General features: G+C 46.1%; 1 protein-coding gene across 1 annotated transcript in view; it reads right to left on the bottom strand.

Annotated features, from left to right (window-relative positions):
• Window positions 1–13,056, bottom strand: part of LOC125740156 (tripartite motif-containing protein 16-like) — a 130,608-nt gene extending 117,552 nt beyond the window's left edge. Inside the window, exons 1-4 of the mRNA XM_049011004.1 lie at window positions 12,452–13,056; window positions 11,504–11,599; window positions 10,433–10,666; window positions 10,102–10,261 (exon numbers count right to left, since the gene is read on the bottom strand). Coding sequence (XP_048866961.1) covers window positions 10,102–10,261; window positions 10,433–10,666; window positions 11,504–11,599; window positions 12,452–13,042 — 1,081 coding nt within the window. The 5' untranslated portion in view covers window positions 13,043–13,056. The remainder of the gene's footprint in view (window positions 1–10,101; window positions 10,262–10,432; window positions 10,667–11,503; window positions 11,600–12,451) is intronic.

Genomic DNA, 13,056 nt, shown 5'->3' with positions numbered 1-13,056 from the left:
TCAACAATTTCCTTTGATTCGCAAGTACTGAAAATTTGTCTCGTATTCAGCTGATTCTAACTCTCGTGTCTATTAGCATAGTGTCAAAGGTAAGTTTACATTTTTATACTATGTTTAAACTATACACTGACAAAGTTTCATGTAAAAATACATGTCCAAAAGGTACTTTTCTTAGGGACCGAAAGGACTGGTGGTCCGTTCAGCGGATCCATCATGGCGGACGAAAATCCTGGGGAAAAAGGCCAACCATCCAGGGAGAAATAAAGCACCCCAAGGACATTTAATATTAGTTTAATCGCAAGATTATTTACCTCACCCAGAATCATAGTTTAGATCTTGATCAAATGTCTAAAATGTGATTTCTTTCCACTCTTTAAAGGTTGAGTACTTTTCAAGCTTTAATTATTGTCTTTTCCAATTTAGAAATGAGATATAACTCTTACATTAACAAAGCATGGAATTTCATGGATGTAAAGTAGTATCCTTGTGTGGTAACCATCTGCTCAATGCCTCATCAACCTTGAAGATTCTCTCATCATACTGTCATTAGAAAGGAAGGGGTTAATTTAGGTTAAGACAATGTGAAAATACTATATCTTATCCTATTCATAAGCTGCCCAATGGTACCTCAGTTGTGCAATTTGGGTAAGAATTAAGCAAGTTAGAGCATTTTGAAATGAAGCGTCCAAGAATCAGATTACAAAGTCAAGTACAAGTTCCTATGGTTTTTCAATGACCGAATCAATGGCTATTTTTCACTAATTTAAAATTCCTAAAAGCATTAATATTTGGCCTAGCAACAATTTTTTACTGTTGGAAAGCTCTTTCTAAGACGGTTCCTATGAAGGTAATGCCATACAAATCTGTAAAAGTAGATTTTTTTTGTAACATAGCTACAGCTGACACTAGCACACTCGGCTTATATGTCTGTTCACCAAACAATATCAAAACAGTAAGGACGGCATTTAATGATTCTTTTCCTGTGTTTTAATGGGGGTGAGAGAGACGCCATTTGCTAATTAGCTTGTCGATTGTCGTCGTTTTAGTTATGAAATTTTTATTCTTGCTTGTATTTTGATCGAGTGATTTAATCTAACATAACTAATGTGATTTATAACTTTTTTGTTTTTAACTCGATGAATCCCCTCAGAAAAACCCCTATGAAGAAAACAAGTTTGGAACCACGGTTTCCCTTGCCTGGATGTGGGTCACCGGGGCCCCCCCTGGAGCCAGGCCTGGGGGTGGGGCTCGATGGCGAGCACCTGGTGGCCAGGCCTACACCCATGGGGCCTGGTCGGGCGCAGCCCGAACAAGGCACGTGGGTCCCCCTTCCAATGGGCTCACCACCCATGGGAGGGGCCATAGGGGTCGGGTGCAATGTGATCTGGGCGGCGGCCAAAGACAGGGACCTTGGCGGTCCGATCCTCGGCTACAGAAGCTAGCTCTAGGGACATGGAATGTCACCTCTCTGATGGGGAAGGAGCCTGAGCTGGTGTGCGAGGTTGTGAAGTTCCGGCTAGATATAGTCGGACTCACCTCGACGCGCGGCTTGGGCTCTGGAACCAGTCTCCTTGAGGGGGGTTGGACCCTTTTCCACTCTGGAGTTGCCCGCGGGGAGAGGCGCCGAGCGGGCGTGGGCATACTTATTGCCCCCAGGCTGGGTGCCTGTACATTGGGGTTTACCGCAGTAGACGAGAGGGTAGCCTCCCTCCGCCTTCGGGTGGGGGGACGGGTTCTGACTGTTGTTTGCGCTTATGCACCAAACGGCAGTTCAGAATACCCACCCTTTTTGGAGTCCTTGGAAGGGGTGTTGGAGAGCGTTCCTCCTGGGGACTCTCTTATTCTGCTAGGGGACTTCAATGCTCATGTGGACAACGACAGTGAGACCTGGAGGGGCGTGATTTGAAGGAACGGCCCCCCCGATCTGAACCCGAGCGGTGTTTTGTTGTTGGACTTCTGTGCTCGTCACGGATTGTCCATAATGAACACCATGTTCAGGCATAAGGGTGTCCATATGTGCACTTGGCACCAGGACACCCTAGGCCGCAGTTCGATGATCGACTTTGTAGTCGTGTCGTCAGACTTGCGGCCGCATGTCTTGGACACTTGGGTGAAGAGAGGGGCGGAGCTGTCTACTGAACACTACCTGGTGGTGGGTTGGCTCCGCTGGTGGGGGAGGAAGCCGGCCAGGACTGGCAGGCCCAAGCGTATAGTGAGGGTCTGCTGGGAAAGTCTGGCAGAACCCCCTGGAGAGTTTCAACTACTTCCTCCGGCAGAACTTCCGGACGGCTTCGAGGAGATTCTGGTCCACCATCCGGCGGCTCCGGGCGGGAAAGAGGTGCAGCATCAACACTATTTCTGGTGGGGATGGTGCGCTGCTGACCTCAACTCGGGACGTTTTGGGTCAGTGGAAGGAATAATTCGAAGACCTCCTCAATCCCACCGACACGCCTTCCGATATGGAAGCAGAGTGTGGGGACTTGGGGGTGGACTCGCCTATTTCTGGGGCGGAGGTCACTGAGGTGGTCAAAAAGCTCCTTGGTGACCGGGCCCCAGGGGTGGATGAGATTCGCCCGGAGTTCCTCAAGGCTCTGGATGCTGTGGGGCTGTCCTGGCTGACACGCATCTGCGGCATCGCGTGGACATCGGGGGCAGTGCCTCTGGACTGGCAGACCGGGGTGGTGGTCCCCCTCTTTAAGAAAGGGGACCGGAGGGTGTGCTCCAACTATAGGGGGATCACACTCCTCAGCCTCCCTGGTAAGGTCTATTCGGGGGTCCTGGAGAGGAGGGTCCGCCCGATTGTCGAACCTCGGATTCAGGAGGAGCAATGTGGTTTTCGCCCTGGCCATGGAACAGTGGACCAGCTCTATACTCTCAGCAGGGTTTTGGAGGGTTTTCCCAACCAGTCTACATGTGTTTTGTGGACTTGGAGAGGGCATTCGACCGTGTCCCTCGGGGAGTCCTGTGGGGAGTGCTCCGGGAGTATGGGGTGCCGGGCCCCCTTTTAAGGGCGGTTCGGTCCCTGTATGACCGGTGCCAGAGCCTGGTCTGCATGGGCGGCAATAAGTCGGACTCGTTTCCGGTGAGGGTTGGACTCCGTCAGGGCCGCCCTTTGTCACCGATTCTGTTCATAGCTTTAATGGACAGAATTTCTAGGCGCAGCCAGGGCGTTGAGGGTGTCCGGTTCGGTGACCTCAGGATTAGGTCTCTGCTTTTTGCGGATGATGTGGTTCTGTTGGCCTCATCGGACCGTGACCTTCAGCTCTCACTGGGGCAGTTCGCAGCCGAGTGTGAAGTGGCTGGGATGAGAATCAGCACCTCAAAATCCGAGACCATGGTTCTCAGCCGGAAAAGGGTAGAATGCTCTCTCCGGGTTGGGGATGGGGTCCTCCCCCAAGTGGAGGAGTTTATGTATCTCGGGATCTTGTTCACAAGTGGGGAAATGATGGAACGGGAGGTCAACAGGCAGATCGGTGTGGCGTCAGCAGTCATGCGGGCACTGCATCGATCTGTCATGGTGAAGAGAGAGCTGAGCCAAAAGGCGAAGCTCTCGATTTACCAGTCGATCTACGTTCCTACCCTCACCTATGGTCATGAGCTATGGGTAGTGACCAAAAGAACGAGATCGCGGGTGCAAGCAGCCGAAATGAGTTTCCTCCGCAGGGTGGCTGGGCTCTCCCTTAGAGATAGGGTGAGGAGTTCAGTCATTCGGGAGGGACTCGGAGTAGAGCCGCTGCTCCTCCGCATCGAGAGGAGCCAGATGAGGTGGCTCGGGCATCTGATTCGGATGCCTCCGGGATGCCACCCTGGGGAGGTGTTCCGGGCATGTCCCACTGGGAGGAGACCCCGGAGAAGACCCAGGAGACGCTGGAGAGACTATGTCTCCCGGCTGGCCTGGGAACGCCTCGGGATCCCCCCAGAGGAGCTAGATGAAGTGGCCGGGGAGAGGGAAGTCTGGGCTTCTCTGCTGAGACTGCTGCCCCCGCGACCCGACCCCGGATAAGCGGAAGATGATAGATGGATGGATGGAATCCCCAATCAGGATGACATTTTAATCAGAGAGAAAAACAGTCATTTGCATGTTTGCTCAGTTTCCGGAACCCAGTCACTGATCTTGTATAACATACGTCACACTTCAGAGTAAAAAGGGTTATACTGGGTAAAAAGCAGAGATTTTACCTTTTTGCCGCAGAGAAGCAGCGACATGTGACACTCTAAGGTAAAAATGATTCCTCCAGCACACAGTGAGCTATCCCAGCATGCACAGCGACACAGGGGAGAATAACAAAACATGAAACCCTGGATAGAGGGGTTCAGTGAATGAGGAGGTGAAGCTGTACAGGAGGGTCAGCCCATCAGAGGAGACTCTGTAGAAGGACAGAGTTCCAGCCGCCTGGTTCAGATACACTCCTACTCTGCGGGAGTCTGAGGGCTCTATGGGTATGACAGTCTGGTTATTATTGTGCCAGACAGAGTAACTGTCAGAATCGCAGCACAGCATCCATGACTTGTCATTGGCTCCAAGCTTACAGTCATCCCTCCCTTCTTTCCTCCCGATTCCTTTATAAGTCACTCCTATCCAGACTCCATATCCACTCCACTCAGCCTCCCAGTAACAGCGACCAGTCAGATTCTCTCTGCACAGAACTTGGCACCACCAGCTGTCAAATCTCTCTGGATGATCAGAATATGGCTGCTCTGCCCCCCGTGTCACCTTCCTGTTCCCCTCTGACAGAGACAGGAACCTGTTTGCTGTGTTGGGGTCCAGCGTCAGCGGGCAGGAGTCTGTAGGCAAGAGGAAGAGCGATTAATCCCATGACAAAGCCCAGCATCTCCATCATTATCTCTGTCACACCTCACACACTCACTAACACAGAATTCGCTCCAATACACACATTTTATTCCCAATATACTCATGTAGCCGCCCGAGTCTGCGGCGCTCCGGCTGCCCCCTGCGCTGTGAGACTCGCCGCGCTGAGAGACTCGCTGGGGACCCAACTGCATTTTAGCCTGAAAGCTATTATTCTGTATGATACATAAAATATAAAAACGAAGCAGAAATGAAAGGATGTGAAATAGCTCAGGAAATGTCGGACACCCATGCGACGCAGGTGGGAAGACGCGCCGAAATGCTGCTAAATTAACAGGCTTAATTACAGGTTAATAAAACTATAAACTTTCGTCAAAAAATAACCCTTAAAATCCCGACAACAGCAAAATGCGTTGCTTTTCGCGCTCAGACTCAGGCTGGTAACTTTGAATAGATATAACAAACAGACATGATCGAGAGAATTTACCTGATCCGGGTGTCCAAGATGCAACATTGTGGGCTAAAGTATTCCAGAGTAACTGTTAGCAGAAATACACGCTACAGCGGTTATGGTGAGTAAAATATTATATTAAACCGAATGTATATATCTTTATGGAGGACTGACACACACGTTAATCTCCAGTCTCTTTACTGTCAAGAGGAAAAACTTTATTAACACTTTTACAACATCGGCTTAGCTCACAGCTGCCACCCATCGGTCATCAATACAAACTCATTCACACATATACACTTGACAATTTGAGAGCACATTATTCATTTCTGTCAACAGTAACCCTGTGCGCAATGAGGCATATATTTTAATTTACTAAAATGCGAGAAATTTCAATAGGCGCTAGTAGTTTATCTTCATACAAAAATGACATCAATGATGCCAAGACAAAAAAATTTCAAGACTGCGTCAGCATTAACACATCAACTTATGACATATCAGAGTAGCCCAGAATATCCTGAAAACAAAAACATAACTCATGTACATACTGTATAATAAACCTAAAATGAAAGGCATAGAAACATTCTCAAAATGGATAGATTTGAAATGCTTAACCATATAATTGTACAGCAAACATTACTATTAAAAGTGAGTTTGTCTTTACATCATAATATGAACATCCTGTGAACCACTTCGCACACTCACCTCCTTCCAGCAGCGCTAAGCGCAGACTGAGGAGATGCTCTGTGTCACAGCCAGTTTGGGGGAGACTATGGGTGCCGACTTACGACAATACTAACGAATCTCAAAACAGGTGCACTTAGTGCACAAAAAGAAGGTTTTTTTCTTAAATTACCAATTAAAACTACCATTTTAAAAAAACTAGGCATCTTTAGACACAAACCCACCCTATATCTAAAAAGAGAAAAAAGAAACTGACAAATGAAATTAAGTGATTTTCTGTTTCAGCGGATCTTTGGATATTGTCTAAAATCACACTGACACAGAAATTCACCTGAACGCATAAAAATAGATCTTCATTCAGGACAAAAACACACACACATCACAATAACTGTGTGAATGTATATACACGTACACATACCTGATCAATAAGAACAGTATCTAAATAAATTTATTTCTCCGTTTTAACATCACTCCTCACCCAGTGTCTTGTCCTCTCATTGGATGTATGTCATTATCACTGTGACACTTTCACACCTACAGGTTTTGGAGTCGTCAACAAAGTCAAGACATTTACAGCTCCAAATATCTGACGGGTGTCTGCAATGCAACAGCGCCTCCGTCAGGTGAAATATCTGAACAGTTACAAATGGTTATTGAGCTCTGACTTGCCGGCACCAATCGATATGCAATCTGGGGGTCTTGGCAGCAATGTCAAGCAGAAAATTGTGGCTAAAATCATGTAGTGTGAACTTAGCTTGAGGATGTAGATAAAAGGCCTTGATTAGTTGTTACTGTGTGGGACCAAAAAGTTCCTGCTACCCAAACAAAGCGAGGGCAGCCTCCCTGCTTTCAGCATTACAGTACAGGCTGACATCTAGGACAGCCTGGGCCCTTAAGCCCCCCCCCCGCTTACTTGGTTTGGATCCACTGCTGTAGCTACAGCCCACACTAGGCAGTGAGGAGTAGCCCCAGTATCAGCCATTCCTGTTCTGACTGACTTCAGGGGGAACAACGTGCATCAAAGCCCACAGCTACTCTATCTAATCTGACTGCAGTTGTGTGTCACCTACAGACTGGGTCAGACAATGTGTTTAATACATTAATCTTAGCTTTACTTAATATCAGGTCTTTGGCTGGCAAATCACTATATGTGGCACTTTTCCACCCCCTAGATCGGCAGGTCGGCAACCTTTTTAAAGCAAAGAGCCGTTTTATCCTAAATGTCTGACCGAAGATTTACAAAGAGGGTAGGGAAGGGGGTTTGAGATACGACTTTTTAATGGTATAGAGGTATACATGCAATTAAGGCAAAAACAAAACTAGACGTATTTACAAAAAAGAAAGACAGATAGTTTTTTTTTTTTTTGGGGGGGGGGGGCATGTCAGTTGTAAATCACTCAAACATGCAAGAGCGCAAAGGTGACTAATATTACGACATTGTTCAGTTCTGTACCGATAGTCTTCACCCTCACACCTCCTGTCATGACCTGCTCGTCCGATCCACCTGTTTGCCACGCCCCCCTCGTTACCTCATGTGAATTCCTGATTGTTCTCATCTGTTCTGCACTTCCATCCCTTAGTAATGTGTATTTAGTCTGCACTCAAGTCAGTTTACCCAAGTCCGGTCACTAAAAGTTTTGTGAAGTGTTCTCCGTGTTTATGTGCTTAGCCCGCATTAAACCCCGTTTTGGGACTTCTGTCTGCCTGACTCTGATTCCCCGCTCCCGGTTCACTCGCCCTGCACACGGACGTCACCCTTCCTCTCTTGAGTAAAGTTCCTTTGGCTCTGCAGTTGTCTGCCCTTCACTCTGCACTTCACTACTGTAACTGCTGACTGAGCAGCGCAAAATATCCTCACCACTCCGAACTCAGCTGGATATAATAAGTAAATCAGAGAAAATATATCATTTTTTATGAAGACCCAGGAAGGAATGGTGACAATTTACTACAGAAAGTATAGGAAAGAATTCGGAATAAACTCCGAAGAAAACTCCCGAGAGAATATCATTTGACCAGAGATGTAATACAGTCATAGAGAATAACTTTGAGGAAGATGTAAATGATGCAGTTAAGACGTCAGAGAAGCGCTATATGGACCGAGTCACTCACATATAGCTAAAGAAATATCTAAATGAATAATAATAATATTAACCATAAATAAATCATTTATCTTCATGAAAGTATTATAATAATATGCTAAGACATGAAAATGTGAGGGGTGGCATGGTGGTGCAGTGGTTAGCACTGTTGCCTCACAGCTCTGGGACCCGGGTTCAAGTTGCCGCCTGGGTCAAATGTGTGTGGAGTTTGCATGTTCTCCCCATGTCGTCGTGGGGTTTCCTGAGCTACAAATAGTCAATAGTTCTCTTCAGTCAGGCCTTTTTCCAAGGGCCCTGAAGGCCTGAGATATCAAACCTCTTTCATAAAACTGCAACCTAGATTCCCCATTAGTAAGTAACTATAGGATCACTGAAAAGGATGTTTTTTAGCAACTTAGTTCTTTCATGGTTCAAAACAATGACCTTAAATGATTTTCAGTCTGGATTTTGACCACAGCATAGCACTGACACTACAGGGGTTAAGGTTTTAAATGACATCCATCTCAGTAGTGATGAATCACAAATCTTCATTTTGATCTGTATTATTGGATGTCAGTGCTGCGTTCAGCACGGTTCACCATAAGATAATATTACATAATAGCATAAGAGTATAATGCACCTGGTCCTTAAATCACAGCACTGGCTTTCTGAGCATCACAGGATTCGCTGTAAAATATTATTCTTGTGTACTAAATGGTCTCAGACATAAATATATTTCTGATTTCCTTGAATGTCACGCAGCATGCAGACCCCTGAGGGCATCTGGGAAAGGATTACTCAGTGTCCCAGAATCAAGACGAAGCAGGGTGAAGCAGCTTTTAGTCTCTATGCTCCCTGTCTGTGGAACAAGCTTCCTGAAGACCTGAGGTCTGCTAACACTGTCAGCTCATCATAAACAGGGCTTAAAATATTAATGTTTGCTGTATATTTTCAATGCACTAAATCAGCAGGAGTTTAGTCATACGCTGCCTCTACAATGTAACTTCTTTTTAATTGACTATTTATTTATTTGTTTGTATTATGCAATGAATGTGTTTGCAAGTCCCACCTCAAGTACCAAAAAAGTAACGCAGCTGCTTTGGTACTTTGGGTACAGGAACTTTTATTAATAATAATTGATACTTTTTATTGATCCCTGTGGGGAAAATCTCTTTTTATGCCTCCCTTAACTTGCTCTTTGTAGAGTAAGTTGTCTGTGAAGAGCTACCACCTGTAGTGGTGCCCAGGGAGCTGGGAGTTAAGGGCCTTGCTCAGGGACCCAGAAGACATGCTGAGGGTGGGTGTGAACTGGCGACCGTCAGATTACAGGGACACAGGCTCTACCCACTGAGCCACATGCTCAGCTATTGGTACTGGTTATTAGTTGGAAGTCAGTGGAAAAGGTAAAGTACCAAATGTACCATTCCTGGTGTGTGGAAAAGCCCCTGAATGAACTTGCCTTGCAATTGGATCCAAAGGTTACTGACATAAACAGCTCCTGTAAATGTGAAAGGAGGCAGCAGGAGAGAGAAAGAGAAGCTCCCCTAGCAGAAGAAAACGAAAGACAATAAAACACAATAAAACACACTCCACCTCATACAGGGAGAGAGAAGCGTGTGTGTGAACAGACTCACATTGTAAGAATTCTGCTCTGGTCCTGGGCACTAATCCTGATAGGACAGTGTCTTCGGTAACTAGAAGGAGACAGAGAGAAACAGGGATGTGAGTAAAAGGAATTTACTTGTGGGAGATGGACGTCACTCACTGTGGAGACACCAGCAGTAGGGTATTATCATTATGAGGGACAATAACAGGCAGCTTAACAAGCTGTAAATCATTGTAAGTTACTCATAATACAGATTTTTGGATTCTATAAAGCAGAAGAAACATGATTCCTGTGATCTGGGTTTTGCAACTTGAAGAATGTGGAGCTAAATTATCAGTTGTCACAAAGATTTAGTCTGACTGGAAACAGAAACTGACTTGGTCACACAAACATGAGGCTGACTGCACTGCATACTCTCTCTGCATGGTCTATATTAACATGAACAGACAGAAAAATGTATTTATTTATTAACCTGTGTGATGGATCTCTGCTGTTTTCTTTTCGCAAACATTTTCCAGTTGATCCTTCAGTTCAGAAACCACCTTCCTCACGTTCTCAAAAGAGCAGCGTGCATAGACAGAGAATCTGGGTCCAAATCCAGCTTCAGGGACAACAGGAAGACTCTGGCACCTCTACAGACACAAAGTCTGATTAAACAGCTTCATCATAACAACTGGGTATTATAATCAAATGAGCAGGACCATTAACATCTGACAAATGACAGACTAGATGAAATACAAATGAGAACATGCATCCATTTTAATACCCTGGTTTTCTTATTGTCAAAGTAGCTGTTCTGTTACCTGGAGGAAATAGATGTGATCCTCTGTATGTGAAAGCTGCTCCAGCTCACAGTGTCTCCTCTTCAGTTCATCAATCTCCTGCTTCAGTATCTCCATGTCTCTCTTAGCCTGACACACTGCAGCCTTCTCCTGATCTCTGATCAGCTTTGTCACCTCAGAGCGTTTTCTCTCAATGGAGCGGATCATCTCAGTGAAGATCTTCTCGCTGTCCTTCACTGCTGACTGTGCTGAGCTCTGTTGGTGACACAGGGAGCAGAGGACGGTAAATTACAATTGGCCGCTTTTGAGACTCCAGAGAGCCTCATTGTACAATAGTGATGTGAGCCTACAGGAGGTATAAAAACAGCACAGTGTTGGGGTTTGGAGCGTCACCATGCTGGATGCCTCAGGTACTGAAACCCAGCCAGCACTGATTGGAAATGATCGCTCATTAAGCTCATACACTGTCAGCTGCAGGGATTTGTCAGAGACTGGTGGCAGGTTGGGTGTCACCTTTAGGTCTCAGTTTAATTGGTAACTTCATCGTGTTTATTTTCATTGCACATGTATATGAAAACTTGCTTTTTCTCAAATGAGCCTTAAATGACATTTTTCTTAATAAATTGGACAAGACTGTAATCCCAGTTTAGTTAACCCCTGTTTGTGAGCAGGAGCTCCTCCTGTGAGTCTTTGTGTGCCTGATCTCCCAGACCCTCCCACCCAAGTGACTGCTGACCTCGACCCCCATCTAGGTGAGCCTGAGTGTCTCCCCTTCACCGTGTCCCCATGACTGTTCCCCTTTTCCCTCACTACCCTGGGTAGATTACCCCGCTTTCCGATCTCTGTTACAACCCCGACTTTGACTCCCATACTGTGATTTGGCTCTTTGACTGCACCCTGTCTGGGTGCCCTGTTCCTGTTCTGTCTCGTGACACTGTTATCTGGACCTTTGTCCCACCAAACCTCTGACTCAGAATAACCCACAGTGACCTTAGTGTGATTAATCCACACAGCTCTATAAATCTGTTGAGTCTGGGGAAGAGTCTTGATTTCACAAGCCAGCTGTTATCTTCTCTTCAGGTTCATACTCACTCTGAATGAGCCCACAGCCTCTCTCAGCTCCTGCAGCTCCTTCTCTCTCATCTGAATTCTCTGCTGAAATTCCTTCTGTGTTTCTCCCATTTGTTTCTACAGACAGCAAACAAGATGACAAAACAAGTTTCTTTCATTAGCGGAGATAAAATTCTTTAATCATTCTCTCCAGGGTGGACCTATGCTGTCCCCTATGCTGCCTGGGAAAGACTCCAGGCGCTACACATTACCCTGACCAGGATAAGCGGTTAGGAGATGGATGGATGGGTGGATGGATGGATGGAGGGAGGGATGGATGGATGGATGAATGGATATTCTTAAATGACTGATTGACTGTCGGTACGTAGGATAAACTGGACATAGACCCCTTGACTCACCAGCATTGTACTGAGCTGTTATTTTTGCACTTGTGACCCTCCTGTTAGCTGTAACAGTCTGGCTGTTCTCCTCTGACTTCTCTCATTAACAAGGTATTTTCACCCACAGACCCACCACAGGTCTGACCACCTGAGGTGTTTATTGCACCATCCTCAGTAAACTCTACACACTGCAGTGTGTTAAAATCCCAGGATGGTGGCTGTTTCTGAGATGCTGGACCCACAGCATTTGGCAGCAACAATCACACCACAGCCTCTTAGCTCAGACATCTCAGCCATTCAGATGCTCAGCCAAACAGTAAGTGAACCTCTGAACCCTGTTTGCTTGCTGTATGTATCCAGCTGCAGCCACATGATTCACTGTTTAAATGAGTTTTTAGTAGGAATTCAATGAGAACTTTTTTACACTTTATAACAACATTTTGCATTTTCAGTTAATTTTACTTTCACTTTCCCAAACCAGACTTGATCTTGGTGTCTTCAGAGTAGATAAATTCAAGTGCACTAAGACAAAATCCATTTTTATTTCAAATAAATGTTATAATTTGTAGAAGAATATTTCTGGCCTGACCTGTATCTCCGTCCTTCCTGCAGCAGCTGAGACTGTATCATGGCCTCTGTGTTCATACATCGTACAGAGATAACAGATACACTGCTGGTCGGTACAGCAGTAGACCTCCAGGGGTTTCTCATGGTGGGAACAGACCTTGTCCTGCAGATGTCCAGTGGCATCAGTCAGCTTGTGCTTCTTAAAAGCTGGAGACTCATAGTGAGGCTGGAGGTGAGATTCACAGTAAGAGACCAGACACACCAGGCAGGACTTGGCAGCTTTGCGTTTTCTCCCAGAACAGAAATCACACTCCACATCTCCAGGTCCAGCATAATGGTCAGCAGGAGCAGTTGTCTGTAGTCCAGACTTCTTCAGTTTCTCCAGCACTTCAGCCAGTATGGTGTTTCTGCTCAGAACAGGTCTGGGTGTGAAGGTCTGTTTGCACTGGGGGCAGCTGTAAACTCCAAGATGATCCTCCTGATCCCAGCAGCTCTTAATGCAGTTCATACAGTAACTGTGTCCACAGGCTGTAGTTACTGGATCCTTCAGTTCATCCAGACAGACTGGACAGCTGAATTGGTTCGGATCTAATGCAACACTGGCTTCTGCCATTTTACAACAAACAC

The sequence above is a fragment of the Brienomyrus brachyistius genome, chromosome 4 (genome assembly GCF_023856365.1).
Source record: "Brienomyrus brachyistius isolate T26 chromosome 4, BBRACH_0.4, whole genome shotgun sequence".
Lineage (NCBI taxonomy): Eukaryota > Metazoa > Chordata > Actinopteri > Osteoglossiformes > Mormyridae > Brienomyrus > Brienomyrus brachyistius.
This window is presented reverse-complemented; position numbering and strand designations above follow the sequence as displayed.